General features: G+C 37.3%; 1 protein-coding gene and 1 long non-coding RNA gene across 4 annotated transcripts in view; one reads left to right on the forward strand and one right to left on the reverse strand.

The window, feature by feature from the left end:
- Nucleotides 1–4,714: 4,714 nt before the first annotated feature.
- On the reverse strand, nucleotides 4,715–6,228 carry LOC108698739. The gene is made up of 2 exons (XR_001932707.2): nucleotides 5,997–6,228; nucleotides 4,715–5,890 (listed from the first exon to the last, which is right to left on the reverse strand). It is a non-coding gene; the product is annotated as an uncharacterized LOC108698739 (long non-coding RNA).
- The window catches only part of papola.L (poly(A) polymerase alpha L homeolog), a 38,332-nt gene continuing 25,815 nt past the window's right edge, over nucleotides 5,109–17,625 (forward strand). The window contains exons 1-7 of one of the 3 annotated variants that reach the window (XM_041571951.1): nucleotides 5,109–5,452; nucleotides 10,206–10,370; nucleotides 10,735–10,801; nucleotides 11,143–11,224; nucleotides 12,833–12,942; nucleotides 13,843–13,896; nucleotides 14,480–14,591. In XM_041571951.1, coding sequence (XP_041427885.1) covers nucleotides 5,445–5,452; nucleotides 10,206–10,370; nucleotides 10,735–10,801; nucleotides 11,143–11,224; nucleotides 12,833–12,942; nucleotides 13,843–13,896; nucleotides 14,480–14,591 — 598 coding nt within the window. In that variant the 5' untranslated portion in view covers nucleotides 5,109–5,444. 3 annotated transcript variants of the gene reach the window in all.

Consider the following 17,625-nt stretch of genomic DNA (forward strand, 5'->3'; position numbering starts at 1 on the left):
CCCTGTAGGTGGCCCTTAATTCTTAAAATGGTAATTTTCTATTTAGGATTACCCAATGGCACATAATAAAATAATATGAATATGAAAGTGGTTTATTTAGATTTAAAAATTGTTTTTATACCAGCTGTTTATGCAATATATTTTAATAGAAACATACATTGTTTGGGGTGTAGATTTCCTTTAAAGCAGAGATTCAACATTTACCAGTCAACAACTCAGGAACCTGGTTGTGGTAGTTTACCAAAAGCCGAGTCAGAGTCAGAAGTTTACCAAAAGCTGAGTCAGAAGTTGAGAATTCAAGAGAACCCTGCAGATACGAACTGCAGCATACTGGTACATAACTAGACTCTGCAATGGGTTGTATAAGAGTTATTCATTGCAAGGGTTATTATAATTGGGGCTGCATGTTACAGTATGTGCTGTGCTTGACACATTAGACATGCAATCAGAGGGTCTTCAACCATGCATCAGTGCAGTAAGTGGTGACAGATATAATTTGGGCAGTCCTAATATTTGAGCTTTAATGAGTTGACTGAATACAAGTCTTGAATCTATGTGGGGGTCGGCTTCTACATCCACTCTACTGCCTGAAAAATTGTGCACGTGCTGCAATCTATTCACGGGGGTGTTGCCAGATTGTTATGCTGCTTCCAGCTGTAGTTTTTGAGTTATTTAGTGTTTTATTCAGCAGCTCTCCAGTTTGCAGTTTCAGCCATCTGGTTGCTAGGGTCCAAATTACCCTAGCAACCATGCATTAATATGAATAAGAGACTGGAATATGAGAGGCCCTGAATAGAAAGATGAGCAATAAAAAGTAGCAAGAACAATAAATTTGTAGACTTACAGAACATTTGTTTTTATATGGGGTCAGTGATCCCTATTTGAAAACTAGAAAGAGTCAAAAGAAAAAGGCAAATAATTAAAAAATTATAAAATGAAAAAATTATAAACAAATAAAATAAAAAATGAAAGCCAATTGAAAAGTTGCTTAGAATTAGCCATTCTATAACATATTAAAATTGAAGCTAAAGGTGAACCACTTTAAGCTTTTTCTCAGCAGAGCGCTTGCAACAAGTTGGTCTTTACTTCCTAGTTAGAAAGCTGGTCCTCACATAACCGGAACGGTCATTTTTAGAATAAAAGGGCAAAAGATTAGACTATGTGCTGTGAGTTTATCAACTGGAACAATATTATTTAAAGTAATATGGTTTAAAATAATGGGCTGTTATCATTATTATCTATTCAATGATTTTTATAGTGCTAACATTTTCTGCAGTGCTTTACAGAGACTGACTGAACGTTATCTTTTTTTCTTGTTTTACAGGCAGAATATATCTTCAGAAACAACCCTCAGACAGAATAAACAATGTGTTTTAAAATGCATCATTTTTAATCATTTACTGTATGTCAGTCCACCACAGTATATGTGTGCAAATAAGGCAAAAACCGACTAATTTGGTAACCTCAGGAAACAATCAGATTTTTAATGTGTGGCTAGCTTTACACCTCCCACAAATTCACACACCCTTAGAAGACTTCCTGTATCTCACTCACTTACTGCAGAACAATATTGGAGGTTAGTAACAGTACAAGTAAAAACTCAAACTGAGTTGTAAGCATTACTTGTGAGAAGTATAGTCTGGGTACAAAGCAGTGTCTGATTACCCTACAGCAACTAAAACTATATTTCTGTAAAGGCCTGAGCATAAAACAAGAAATATTTATTTTGTGTTGGAACATAGCATTTGTTTTTACCATTCTAATTCATGGTATTGTCAGCCAGTTAGCCAGTTTGAACAATTTTAGCTCAAAGGACATCAACATGCCTCATGCTATAAAAATACCATATGCTATATAAATACCAAAAATGAGAACTGAAATATTTCTTTGGTTAACTGCAGCTATTGCCTAGGCACTTTAAGCAGCAAACTGTTCAGAAGACCTCTGGAGTTCATATTTATCCAATCCATACCTGTCTGTAGCGAAGAAGGTGATGGGTTATCTCATTTGTCTTTATAATACCGTCCGTACTTGAAATGTAAACAATTAAGTGTTATAGGCGATTTGGAAAACTGTAGGCAGCAGAAGATGGTTTTATCTCAGGAGGCCAGAAGCGTGTCACTTTACAAAAATAAGCAATGCAGTTTTTAAAGGTAATGGCATCTTCATCGTATGATACAATAAGAGTAGTTGGCTCTGCATCCTGGACATTTACTAGCACAGAATGGAAGGATTTTCTATAAAGTGCCATACACTTCATGGTTACCTTTCTTATTGTTATGTTTAGTGCACACAATGCACTGACAGAAACATATGAAACTTTTTTCAATTGCCTTCCATGTTTTATTTTTTTCCAAAATCACGTTTTAAAGTGTAATGTTAGGTCTCCGGTGTTTTAGTCTGGTAACTCAATAATCCAAGTGCAGAAGACTGTTACAATTTGCTACATTATGTAATACAGTTTAAGCAGCATCTGTGGAATATTAGCAACTATTGTATCAGTTATAACAGCTGCCTTTAAATGGGAACTCCAGCTTTCAAACCAACATTTGATAAAGAGGTCCACATAACACAGAAACTCCTAATATGCCCATCACAGTTACTTGTTTCTTCAAAAAGTATAAATAAATGCCATTTTCTATGCTGAAATCCAGCTGTTTAACAGTTCTTCTGTTTATGCATCATTTGAAATCCTGGCAGGGAATGAGGGACACTGATGTTACAAATTGTAACAACTTCTCCACATCTTACAGACCATGCAGGAACTACATAACCCACAATGTATTGCACGGTGATGTTCCATTCCTTATTGAAATCACGTGTGCAGGGAATCGTGGGGTTTGGAGGATGCAGGCTGAGGATAGATTGCTGTTGATACAAAGTAACAGTAGTCAGACAGCTCAGCAAAGTAGTCAGATAGATCAGCTGGAGAGCAGAAAGCTAGGCTTAGGGAACTGTTCCAAACCATTAAAAATCATGAAAAGTCTGCATATTTTTTAATTGATGTATATTGCAAAGTTGCTTGAAATTATGTTTACTTTTCAAAAAGCTTGAGTTATATTTTTGTGGAGTTCCCCTTTAAAGAAAATCAGGGTTTATGCTCTGCAGGGCCAAAGATAAGAAATATATTAAACGGGTAGTTCACCTTAATATTAGTATGTTATAGAATGGGTAATTCAAGCAACTGTTAAATTGGTCATCATTATTTTTTTTTTATAGTTTTTGAATTATTTGCCTTTTTTTCTGACTCTTTCCACCTTTCAAATGGGGGTCACTGACCCCCATCTAGAAAACAAATGCTCTGTAAGGCTACACCTTTAAAGGAGAAGGAAAGCCCCAGGGCGCAAAACCCCTCCCCCCCTCCCCTGTGTTGCCCCCCCTCCCTCCTCCCCCCTGGCCTACCTGTCCCCCTGGGCAAATGCCCCTAACTTGTTACTCACCCCTCTGCGCAGGTCCTGTCCACGGAGTTCACAGTCGCCATCTTCTCCCACGCGCGTCTTCTTCCTGCTCTGACCGGCGTCTTCTGGCGCATGCGCAGTAGGAACAGGTACCGGTACAGCTCTATTGCGCATGCGCCGAATGTCACAAAGTGAAATCGGAAAACTTCGTGAAATTCGGCGCATGCGCAGTAGAGCTGTACCGGTACCTGTTCCTACTGCGCATGTGCCAGAAGACGCCGGTCAGAGCAGGAAGAAGACGCGCGTGGGAGAAGATGGCGACTGTGAACTCCGTGGACAGGACCTGCGCAGAGGGGTGAGTAACAAGTTAGGGGCATTTGCCCAGGGGGACAGGTAGGCCAGCGGGGAGGAGGGAGGGGGGGCAACACAGGGGAGGGGGGAGGGGTTTTGCGCCCTGGGGCTTTCCTTCGCCTTTAAAGGTATTGCTACTTTATATCACTTTCTATTCAGGCCCTCTCCTATTCATATTCCAGTCTCTTATTAAAATCAGTGCATGGTTGATAGGGTAATTTGGACCCTAGATTGCTTTAATTGCAAAGTGGAAAGCTGCTGACTAAAAACCTAAATAATTTAAAAACCACGAATAATAAAAAAACAAATCGCAAATTGTCTCGAATACCACTATCTACATCATACTTAAAGTTAACTGAATGAAAGTTGAACAACCCCTAATGTATCAATTTAGAAAAAAATTACAGTCTGTGACCCCCCTCTCCCAGGGCTTCTTTAGACAAGAAGAAGGTAAAAATTTAAACTTAATATTTCAATATTAGTAAAGTATTTACACATAGCAAATAAAAAGTAAATGCAAAAGGCCTTAATTTCCGGTGAACATTTTCAAAATAACTAAATTGAAAAAAGTGTCAAAAGGTGAACAACCCTTTTAAGGGTATGACACTTACATAATAGGGCAGTGTTTCCCAAACTCTGGGGTATGTCTTGAGTGGAGAGGGCTATTTAGGATTTGGCCTAATCCTGAATCCTTTGTGAAATTTAGGCCGAATACCAACCAAATGCGAACTATAATTTGCATATGTAAAATAGGGTAATGTGGGGGAAAGAGAACCCCACGTAGTTACACATTTTTTGACTTTCTCGGTTGTGTGAAGTCACATGATTTTTTTGTATTTGATTTGGCCAAATCCTGCTGAGAAAAGCTGAATCTTGGCCAAATCTCAATCGAAAATCTGAATTTAGAGCATCCGTATGTAAACAGCTGAATCAAAGTTGGATAAAGAATAATTTGCTTTCCAAGATTTGGGTTGAACAGTTACTCGGTCCTAGATATTTCTGAAACTATGGCTGATATAGTAATGTTTTCATATGTCTCTGTCTGACTATGGATGTTTGTTTTTCTCTTTATTTATTGTTTTTTTCTAACAAATCCATACATTGTACCTTCATATACTTCTCTAAGGAGTGAGATAGCATTGACTATGGATGTTTGTTGTGCGCTGAAACAGTGAAAAGCACTGGTGTAAGAGTATACAAACACATGCAATGACGTTGTACAGAGGCATATACACATCGCAGCGTTTACCCAGTACAAGACACAATAGTAGGAGAGATTATAGTTTGTTACACAATCTGGGACTAATTCCACTCATTTGGGTTTAACACTGGAGTATGTACCACCAAAGACCACTACCAAAAACAACACGTGCTAGGTATTATCATCACGAAGCTCCTCCTATATTTCACGGGAGGAACGATATTTTCCTCGCTACATCGCTCATAATGACGCCTCGATTTCGTCAGTGTTGTTGATGAACCGTAGCTCCGCCCCGGGCAGTGACGCAACGCAGGAGGTTGCTGTGGTACAGTGAGCGCCATGTTAGAACAGACTGGAAGTTGGTAGGCGGGAGCTTCCGGTTAGGGTAGCTCATTGTTGTTCGTCGAAACCGGTTTCTAGCAGAGGGGCTTCTCCTCTTCTGCCGCCTTCCTTTGGAGTATCATGCCCTGCTGCTGCGGGCGGGGAGGGTGACAATGCCGTTGTAAGTATAAAGGGTGAATCCCTGGGAACAGGTGAGGGGCATTCGGGCCCGTGGGTTAAATCAGGCGTGTCTCTCAATTTACGGAAATGTTGTTATGGGTCGGAACTGTAATGCACCAATAAGTTGAATTACAGGAATATTTTAAAATGGTGGGGGTTCTAGTTAGGGAAGGCTGGAGGTGGAAAATCCCGGTGTAGGTGGCTGCGCGGAAACTTCTGGTATGGTCGTTGTATGGAGAAAAGAGTCCGGCTTTGTGTGCGCTGCAGAGCTAGGGGGAATGGACGGCAAAGGCTGAAGGTCGCTGGGAAGCAGCCGTGTCGGAGTGCTGGCTCATGTCTAGGCCGTGCTACTGCAGTGGGACGAGAAGTTAACTGATTGGGCTCTGTAGCCTGGCGGCTTCTCCTCTACGATTTACTCACAGCCCCACGGACTAGACTCCTATGTAAACAAACATGGGCGTTACTCAGGAGAGCAGGTGCACGCACGCCCTGCCTATAGTTCTACAGCACCACTTCAACGCTCTCGCTGTTCTTTTCAAACTTACCAGCAGTCACCATTTGGAATGAGGGCAAAGATGCCCAGCGTCATGTGGCTCTTCAAACTTACATCTGCATTCAGTTTACATAATGAGACATTTAGGCGTGTCCTAACGGCCCCTGCCAGAAGCACAGTAGGAGGGGGACACCCAATCACAGCCCTGCAGTCTCACTAAGAGAGGCTTCAGTTCCCTATCAGGTCAGCCTAGCTGCTGATTGGTTCATATCCTACAATGCACTGTGCCGCCTGCTTTCCTGTACCTTCTGGGAAAGGAGACAGCAGGAAGAGGAACAGATAGGGGGTGCTAGTAGGGGCTTTCAATAAAGTAACCAGAAACACAACTTTTGAAAGAATATTACTTCTATATCTAAGAGAGTTTAATGCACTGGCACATTCTTGTTTTTTCAGTGTCTCTTTTAAAGGAGAAGGAAAGCTACGGAGGCATTTTGTTTTATTGCCAATAGGTTAGCTGCAATAGTACAAGCTGGTATTCTATATTTATTCAGTAGAATGTTTTACCATACCTGAGTAAAAAGCTCTAGAAGTTTTCTGTTTATGATAGCAGCTGTAGTATTAGCTTGGTGTGCCACCACTTCCTGCCTGAGTCTTTCCCTGCTCACTTATAGCTTTGGGCTCAGATTACAGCAGAGAAGGGGGGGGAGAGAGGAGCAAACTGAGCATGCTCCAGCCTGGGGCAAGGAGGTTTAAGCTGAAGGCAGGAAGTCTAATACAGAAGCCCATGTGTACATAGTAGAAGGAAAGGCAGTGTTTCTTTTGACAGAGGACTTGGAGCAACACTACTTTGAGGATTTACTAGTAAATTTAGGTGGATCTTTCTGATCAGGCTTACGTAGTTCTAACCTTTCCTTCTCCTTTAAAGGAAAACTATACCCCCAAAATGAATACTTAAGCAACAGATAGTTTATATCAAATTGAATGACATATTAAAGAATCTTACCAAACTGGAATATATATTTACATAAATATTGCCCTTTTACATCTCTTGCCTTGAACCACCATTTCGTGACTCTATCTGTGTTGCCTCAGAGATCACCTGACCACAAATACTACAACACTAACTGTATGTAACAGGAAGAAGTGAGGAAGCAAAAGGCAGAACTCTGTCTGTTAATTGGCTCATGTGACCTTACATGTGGGTTTGTATGTGTGCACAGTGAATCTTACGATCTCAGGGGGCGGCCCTTATTTTTTAAAATGGCAATTTTCTATTTATGATTACCCAATGGCACATACTACTAGAAAAGTATATTATTATGATAATGGTTCATTTACATGAAGCAGGGTTTTACACATGAGCTGTTTTACTCAGTATCTTTTAATAGAGACCTACATTGTTTGGGGGGTATAGTTTTCCTTTAAGGAGGGATTTTTGTTAGTTTTTGGCTAAGCAGACATAATGTGCTGCAGGTTTTTTTTTTCTCCTTGCATTGTCATGTCTTAAACACAACCCAAAAATTCTGCACACCATTCTCCTGCTCATCTGGCTGACTACTTTGAAACTCAAACAGAATGTAGCTGTCCTCCGCCTGCATCCTCCAAATCCCACAATTCCCTGCACGTGTTGTCAACAAGGAAAGGGCTGTATAGTTGCTGCATGCTGTATATAAGCTATGGAGCAGTAATGTGTAGCATCAATGTTTTCGTCACTCCTCCCCTTTCATTATTTCAAATGATGCAGAAAGGAGTGTTTTTCAGCTGGATTTCAGCATATAAAAGTAGTATTTATTTGTACTTTTTGAAGGAACAAATTACAGTGATTGGTATATTAGGGTTTTTTTGTGTGAGACCAAATTTTGGTTCGGAAGCTGGTGTTCCCCTTTAAAGTCAAACTATTGTTTTGCCTTGCTGTCCAAGGCAAATAGTCTGTTTGAGTCACTGCTAGACTGTATTGCACTTTAGCATAAACAGTGGTGGGTAGCTGCCAGTAAATTTACAAGCAAGCACTTATCCCATGCTCCTAGGTATTTACTCTGGTTAACTGCACTCGTTTCTATGTGCATTGCTCAGTGTAGTTTAAATATTGCTTACAAATTAGTCTGCACAACATATAGCTGTGAAAAAAAACTTACTGGCTTTTAAAGTATCTATTTGACATTATTAAACATTGGAAATCTGTTATTTGTGTTTTATATAAGTTTGAGGTCAACCCTTTAAACAGGTACATTTTAAGAGATACTGACACCAGAAATTAAACCTTTTTTACATTAATCATTACATTGTATTTGCATGCTATCTATAATGTTGCCATAAAAGTATTCACAAATGCTTTTACATTCCCATCTGATCCCCCATGTTCCTCTCTGAGGGTGCTGCCATATTTGAGCTTCAGCAGTCTGTTAGCATTAGAAACTCAGAAGGGACAGATTGGCAAAACAGTCAGGTTTAGGAACTTGAAGTAACAATTACTTACAAAAGCAGCCCTATCAGTAAAAAACGATTAATATGAGCTATATGTAACTTTTGATTTTGAATAAAGTTTTAGTGTCTGTATCACTTTAAGTATCATTTTAAGCTTGTACTGTAGCACTGGTTTCTGGGTATCCTGTAATATTGGTGTGTAGCGAGCCATCTCAGGTAATTTTGCCTGGCCATTTGCTTTCTGAAAGAGTAAGTGCAGCACTATGGAACTGCTTTCTCACAGGTTATTGTTTCTCCTACTCAATGTAACTGAAGGTGTTGCAGTGGGTCCTGGATTTTTATTTTTGAGGCTGTTGTTAGGCTGCTGAGGGGTGGAAGGAGGGGTAATATCACTTAAATTTGCAGTACAGCAGAAAAGAGGACTGACGTTTATCAGAGCAAAAGTCCCATGACTGGGGGCACCTGGGAAACTGACAATACGTCTAGCCCCATGTCGGATTTTAAAATTAAAAAAAAAAAAAAAAAAATCAGTTTGCTGTTTTGAAAAATGGATTTCAACACAGAAGGCTGTTGGAGCAGCACTATTAACTGATGCATTTTGAAAACACTTTTCCCATGCCAGTATCCCTTTAAATAACTAATTATCGGCATTGCACTGTGAGGTTTTAAAATATATTCTCGTTTTAAATCAATAGCATTGCCATATCATTATGTTTAAGGGATACAATCATTGTACATTTTTCTGGTTATTGAATTCTATATGGACATATAGGTACAACTTAGACATGGTTAGTGGTCCGTAATGGCACACTGGCCATATTGCCAAGATCACCTTCCATGGTTGGCATTCACTTCAGCAGCAATTTTGCAGTGCAGTGCTTTTTGGCCTCAAATGCTGTGGTATACTTACTTCCTCTCTTAGTCCTTTGTCCTTTAGTTATTTTTTATTCTGGGTGCCATTGTTCATGTTGCTAAGAATTTTTTACTGTGCCCATACTCTTCACATGCAGCCTTCTGTCCCTTATACCACCCACAGTTATGAAGTCTGTATGTCCAATGCCAACTTCTAATCAGCAGAAAGACTAAAGTATTTGCACAACCATAAGTAATGTGCTGTAGCATGAAGGCAGAAAAACAAGATTCTAGGCAAGATTTTAAAGAACATTGCACACAATATGTAAAATGTAGGAAGATCTCATTTATAAAATGCTTACAATAAATATTTTGGTGACCTTTTGACATTAGTAAGTGAATGATTGGCCAAGCAAGGTATCCATTTGCTTGCATTAACTAGGTGCGGTTTCCGTTATCAAAAACTAATTGTGGTTAAAAGTAATTTTATAAAAAAAAAACCACAGAAATTCAAAACATGCCATCCTAAAACTTGCGGTCATTCCATAGAATAAAACGGAAATTGTATATTCAGCATTCGAGCAAGTTGATATTCATGATTTAAAAAATTCTGAGCCTAGATCTGCCTTAAAGCTGTAGATTTAAATTAACACTTCGTATGATGTATGCATTGTTTTCTTAGTTTGGTCTTCATTTTTTATTTCTACTTTTTTATTTTTTTTAAATTATTTAGCATTTGGGCTTTTTGTTGTAGTAAAAACTATGCTAATTCAAATAAAACCTGTTTAAATTCTTTTTTTACTGACAGCTTAACATTCCTTCTTGTATGTACGTTCCAGGATTTTATTTACCTGTATCACTTTAAAAAATATTCCTAGCACTAATCTATGCAGTGTAGAATCCTATTGGAGAAGCTGGATTAATATAGGGGTAGACCATTTTTTGAAGTTAATGCTAATATTTTAACATGACTTTGTTTTTTCAGTCCTCTTGCAAGCCAGGGATCACAGCAGTCACAGAAGACCTATGGTATTACTTCACCTATTAGTTTAGCCACACCCAAAGATACTGATTGTACCCTAACGCAAAAACTAATTGAAACCTTAAAACCTTATGGAGTTTTCGAAGAGGAAGATGAGTTACAACATCGGTAAGTACTTAAAAAAAAATAAATAAATGACTTTTGGGGGGGGAACCCTAACTTAAGATATTCAACTGTTGCAATGTCACTTAATTTACAAACTGCATTTATTTTCCTAACCTTTATTTCTGCATTTTAATGTGCAAAAACTGGAATGCTGTCTTGCTAGGAACATTATCTTATTTATAATCTATAAAGTCGTCCCTAACACAAGTTCAAATTCAAATCTGCATCCTGTGCTTGTAACATTTTCCTTATTGCATTTCATATAATTCCAAAACAGTTTATAACTTTTTTCAAAGGATAAGTCAAACGATTTTTAATTGGGGTGAAACATGTTTAATCTTGCTGTTTTGTGTAAATATTTTTGCAGAATTTTAATTTTGGGGAAATTAAACAACTTAGTAAAAGAATGGATCCGGGAAATCAGTGAGCTCAAGGTAATATTACATATTCAATGTCACCCAAACCTCTAAATGCCCTCAAAAAGAGATGAAATGTTTTAATACTTTTTTTATTTTAATTTTTTTTTAACCTAAGTAACCATAAATAGCTATGTATGTATGTACAAATGTAATGTCCACAAGTTAAACAATAGTTTAAAACAAACAGGTCTTGCAAAAATTATATATCTGAAATTGTTTTTCAATAGAATTGCCTAGGCCAAACCATTTTTGACAAGAGATTTGCTTCCATTAATACAGCTTCTTCAGAAATATTGAAACAAAGTTCCTTTTTGAACGTTCATTTTAAAAAGCTAATTTTCTATTTAATTCACTAGAATCTTCCACAGTCTGTGATTGAAAATGTTGGTGGAAAGATTTTTACCTTTGGATCATACCGATTAGGCGTTCATACTAAAGGTAAAGTAACAGCAATAGTGTTTTCATTTGTATATTTATAACATTATTTAGTTTGATAGCTTAAATATTCATATTTCTCCATTACCTTATGTATAGTTTAGGTCACTCTTGAGTCTCTGCTAGTTGCCTCTTGTCCTTAAAATAAGACATTGGTGAGTGTTACACAAAGTTAAGATATGCATTTCCAAGACTGATACTCATAAGCAGTGTGGCTTATTTTGACTCCATGCCAATGACCTCTCAGTGTGATATAAAAGAAATGGAATTGCCCTTGCAGAATGCAGTTGCATTCTGTAACTTGAAATAACTTTTACATTAGGGATGCATCGAACCAACAATTCTAGATTTCAGCCGAACCCCTGAATCCTTTGCGATAAGATTTGTCCGAATACAGAACCATATCCTAATTTGCATATGCAAATTAGGGGTGGGAAGGGGAAACATTTTTACATCCTTGTTTTGTGACAAGTCACCTGATTTCCCTCTCCACCCCTAATTTGGATTTGGTGCATCCCTACTTTACGTAAACCACCATCAACATTTCGGGTGTTACAACCCTACATTGCTTAGGGGATTTATGACTAAATACTCTGCTTATGCAACCTAACTGATAAAGTGCCTAGAATGCTAGAAAAGTTGCTTTATTAATTTTTTCTTTGGACTGAATAAATCTTTAAGCACATTAACCGTGTGGTGCTTGTAATTATGGATTTATGTGAGTTTTTTATTTTTTATATTGCTATAATAAAAATAAAGCAGGGCATTCAGGAGTTTGTGCCGGGTTGAATATTACTCATGTTCCATTTACCTGTTATTGTGTCACTTATGACATTCCAGTTTACTCTATTCAGCCCTGTAATGGAACTTGTCTTAGGTATCTGCATGTTGCTACAGAATGTTAATTGATGGGGCAAGGCATAATCTGCAACCTATTTAGTTTATATGAGAGGGCCCATGAGAGATTTTTATATGGTCTTTGCTTTTTGTGTGTTTCCTTTTTTCTGGAAAGATGTCACACACATTAGTTTATTGAGCTTTTTAGGAGGCTGAGGCCATAACACCAGTTGGAGGGCTACATTTGGAATGCAGGCCTCCAATTGGACAGACCTGCTATATAGAATGGTGTATCTCAGGTACTGGTGGAGACAGGCAGCCATTGAAATAAACAAGTAACTCTTTGCTTTTTTCCCTCTTGCCATCTGTTCCTTTTTATTCTCTCAATGCTGGAGTCTGATTTTAAATAGCTAGGTCTAATATATCCTTTTTCAGGGGGTGGGGGCTCCTCTGCCCCCTCAAAATCTAACTCCTGCATGAAGAGAGGCTGAAGAGATTAACAGATGCTCATAGGGGAGTAATAAAGAAAAATTTAATTATTTCAGAAACTGTTCAGAAATTTTAATTTTATTATATTTAGAAAATGTCTTAAATGTCTTAAAGTATGATGCAGTTTATATTAAATTTTTAATGTTGGTATAGTTCCCTTTAAAAAATTTAATTTTAAGGTGAACTACCCCTGTTAAATTTTGTTGGACCTATCTGGTAATTCAGAAATGGATTTCATAAATCGGTGTTAATATTATTTATCATTGTTTTGCCTTTGATATACAGGTGCTGATATTGATGCTCTCTGTGTTGCACCAAGGCATGTTGATAGAAGTGACTTTTTTTCATCTTTTTATGAGAAGTTGAAGCAGCAGGAAGAAGTCAAAGATTTGAGAGTAAGATTGCAGCTACCTTCACTATTATCTATTTTTTGCCATCCCAGAAATGTTCTTGGGTGTTGTCTTCAACCTCTCACTGTCCTTCTTTGACATTTAGGGACAGATTTATCAAGGGTCAAAGTGCAAATTAGAATTTAGAAATTAATTTTATATATTTTTTTTTTTTTTAGTGGAATTCGACTAGGGAATATGTAAAATTCTAATTAAATTTTCGAAATTTATCATGTACTGGCCTTTTAAGAATTCAGATTCGACTATTTGCCACCTAAAACCTGCCAAATTGCTGTTTAAGCCTATGGGGGACGTCCTCGGATCAATTTGGAGTTGTTTGCAGCCTTCCTGAAAATCCCAATTACCTGAGTTTGAAAATATATATATTTTTTTTTTAAAATTTCAATTGATCATTTTTTATTTGAATTTTCACTTTATGGGAGTTTTTTTAAAAAATTCCCATGAACTCTAAATTCAGCCCTTGATAAATCTGCCCCTAAATGGGCCTGTAACACCATAAAGTGAAAATATTTAATTATAAAGACTATACCTGTTTGCAGGGATGTCAACTAACTCTGTCTTCAGGTCAATAATGATCTAGTTAACACTTATCTTGCACTGTCTTATGTATAATGTAATTTTGCATAAAACCCTAATCAGAATACACGTTACATTAAGGTAAACGGGAGACAGGTTTATAATGATGGCCTTTTAAGAAAACTAAAAGGTCTGTCATCACCTCATTTAAGGGAACTTGTAGCTGACTGAGGGTTTAGTGCACTAAGCACAGTTGCAGTTCACTGTTAGCATGGGTTGTAGAACACATTCTTCTTTGTTGATAAACATTTTAACTTGCAGTGTAAAGCAAGAAAGCAAGAATTTTGCTAATAATGCTTTTCTTTTCAGTCTGTTGAAGAAGCATTTGTACCAGTCATTAAATTGTGCTTTGATGGGATAGAGGTAAATATTCTACTTACTTTGATTTACAGTGAATATTTGCAATAAGGCATGATATATATGGTGAAGATACTAGTACTCCAATGCAAAATAGCTTTATCGTGCTTAGGACAAAGCACATTTGGGAGATCTTGTGTGTTATCATTTTTTATTTATTTTTAAATAAATTCACAAGAATTGCCTAGATGTTTTCAGGTAATAATCACCTAAAGTTGTGGCTCAATTCACACCTTGTGTTAAGGTGAGCAAGAAAATGGCGAGCCACTTACCAGATACAATTAATGACACATCTGTTTACAAATGCAGTGAAGTGGACATGTTCATTTTCTGGTGCATTACAGGATATACAAACTTGCCCGGTCAAGTACAGCTATGGAGGTTCTCTTTTGAAATGCTTGGAGCCATCCATTTGAGTTGGGGCTCCAGGTAAACAGTAGTCTTCTGCAAATATCTTGTATAATAATAATAATGTAATATTAATTTGTCAACTAAGAAGTTTTTTGCAGCTGTTCTTTGCTTGTCTTTTAAGGGAAATTAATTTTTTTTAAGTGGAGATTTTTAGAAGCAATTTTGTTATTCCCTTAAGATTGATATCCTATTTGCAAGACTTGCACTGCAGACTATACCCGAGGATTTAGACCTCCGAGATGACAGCCTGCTGAAAAATTTAGACATACGCTGTATACGTAGTCTGAATGGTAAGTTCGTTTTTTTTTTTTTTTTTTTGTTCCTAGTTCTATTAAAATGTTCAAACATTTGGTGTAATTGAGTTAATCTAGCAAGTGCTACTCATATTAAATAACTATTTTATAGTATTTTGTATAATAGAGGACATAGTATTTCACTCTTAGTCAGCAAGTTAATTCATAAACACTGTGCTTATTAGCATTCTGTTATTAGAAATGTCTTACTGACATGTTGAGAAAGGACAGTCAGGTTGGGAAAACAGCCAGGTTTAGGAACTTCAAGTAACAATTACTTACAAAAGCAGCCCTATCTGTGAAAAACGATCAACATGAGCTATAGGTAACTTTAGATGTACATTAATATTTTGAATAATTTTTTAGTGTCAGTATCACTTTAAATCAGATTAGATGTGGTAAACACTGCAGCAGGAGCTTTGGTAAATTATTTAATCAGAAAAGGAAGTTTATTTTTATATCAAGTGCAGAATACAGTATGCATTCAGCAACTAGGAGATATCTCTTTAGCTTACTGTTATGAATTTTTATATTGTAGAGCAAACCTCATTATCATATCATTATTTATATAATTCGGTTAAATTGCTTCATCATTATGATTTGTTATATGTTTGTGTTATTAGCGAATGTTATGTATATAAATTTCAGCAGTCTCCAGGTTAGATTTATCACAACCTTTCTAGTTTTATTCAACTTACCTTTTCTATTTTAGTCATTAATATTAAGCATATTAAAGTTGCTTTATCATTGTCATGTTTTAATCAAAAACCTAAATTTAGTAATCATTGCAAGCAGTCATTTAATCACAGATAGGCTATTATTGGAACTATATAACTATATATATATATATATATATATATATATATATATATATATATATATATATATATATATATATATATATATATGTCTCATGGGTGTCCGCACTCTTTCCTCTTGGTTTGCTGAGGTGCACGTTCAAATATTGTATTATATATATGATAAAGGATCAGCACACTCATTTGTAGATCAATCAAATGTGTTTTTATTCAACACAGCATTGTGTCCAACGTTTCGGTCCCACTTGGGGACCTTTATCAAGAATGCAGTGCTATACATTAGAAGTGTTTATATACCCTCCCCCACATGTGAAATTTGGCGCCTTGATGACGTCATCAGTCCATATACATGCACTTGGTTTCCAAAAAATAAAGTCTCTGCTTCTTACAGTGTGGTGTGTCCTTTTGCTTTTTCACCATTAGATGGCGGTGTTGTGCTCCTGTGCTTGGCTGTCATAACCATTCTAAAAGAGGTTACTTTGTTTTATCCGTGAAACATTGTTGCAATCAATAGTAAAAAAAAGTAAAAAAGTAAAAAAAGTAAATGGAAAACAAATTACTTACAGACATTGAGGAGAACATTTTGTATCGCTTTTCCTATGGGATAGAAAAGCCATTGTCAATACACATCAGCATATATTTATCAGTAGCCTTTATCAGAGTTGGTCACTTATTCAAGGAAACAATTCAATGATAGTTGCCCATTAAGCCCCTTTGGTATGACACAATCGAGTTCGTGAATCCAATATGCTTCCCGTTTTAATAATAAATTGTCAATATTTCCACCTCTTGGTGGTTTTGAAATCTGATCGATCGGCATGCATTTGAATGCAGCTGGATCATGCTTTGCCTCTTTCCAGTGTTTGGCCACAGGTTGTTGTGCTATGTCTTGTTTATTAGCCTCAACCCGCCTTCCTATGTCTAACGCCGCTCTTATGCTGGCCCTATGCATATTGATTCTTTCTTTCAATTGTCTTATGGTTTTACCACAATAAATTAAACTGCATGGGCATTTGATTATGTAGATTACCATAGTTGACGTACATGTAAGTCTTTGCTTAATCTCGTATTTCCTCCCTGTTCTGGGGTGTCTAAATTCCTTCCCCAGTATTAGGGTGTTGCACACCACGCAACCTGTACATTTATGTACTCCCGGGCGGGCAGACAGAAAGTGTTGGGTTTTGGGTAATGTATATTTAGTTACTGGATCGGCGGGGCTTAGGTGTTCCTTTAAATTAGTGTTCCGTGAATAACTGAATTTTGGCTTATTTGGAACCTTAGGGGCTAGTGTTTCATCCTTGGCCACCATCTCCCAGTGTTTAAGTACAGCTTCTTTTGTGGCTTTGCTGTAAGGATTAAACTTACTCACATAATAAATATCATTTTTTTCTTTAGTTGTCTCTTGCACGGTATTTACAGTACCTTGAAGTAACTGTTCCCTTGACAGAGTTGATACCAAGTTCATGGTGTCCTTGATGAGTGTGGGTGGGTATCCCCTTTCTAGAAACCTGTTTCCCATTTTTATCAGGTCTTCCTTACACTGTGTGGGGTCACTGTCTATTCTAATGACCCTCAACATTTGTGATTTGGGGAGGGATTCAAGCAAATGTCTGGGATGGTTACTTTTGTAGTGCAATATCGTGTTTCTGTCTGTGGCTTTTGTGTAAATGCGTGTCTGCAGGGACCCATCCTGTTTATAGACCTCCACATCCAAAAAATTGATACGTTGTGAGTTATAGTTCAACGTTAAACGCACTGGGGAGTCTGTTGAATTTAGGCCAGTTGCATATTCCTCTAATGCTTCTGCTGTCCCTGTCCATATAAAGAACAGGTCATCTATATAGCGTCTATAGAAACTGCCGAATCGTTGGAAAAGTTTATGTCCATAAATGTGTTCATTTTCATAGTTATGCATGAAGGCATTGGCATAGACTGGTGCTACTTTCGCTCCCATGGCGGTGCCCGTCCGTTGGAGATAAAATTGATTTTCAAATTTGAAATAATTGTTAGTAAGTACAAATTGTAGCAATTGTTTGACATATTCTATAGGAGGGCCAGCATATACGGGGTTATGTATCAACAATTTTTCTATGGCCTGTAGTCCTGCCTCGTGTGGTATACAGGTGTATAAACTTTGAACATCCATGGTGGCTAGTATTAAATTGTCCACTGGCATCCCAACACTTCCCACTACTTTGAGGAAATCAGTTGTA

This window comes from Xenopus laevis, chromosome 8L (assembly GCF_017654675.1).
Source record: "Xenopus laevis strain J_2021 chromosome 8L, Xenopus_laevis_v10.1, whole genome shotgun sequence".
Classification (NCBI taxonomy): Eukaryota; Metazoa; Chordata; class Amphibia; order Anura; family Pipidae; genus Xenopus; species Xenopus laevis.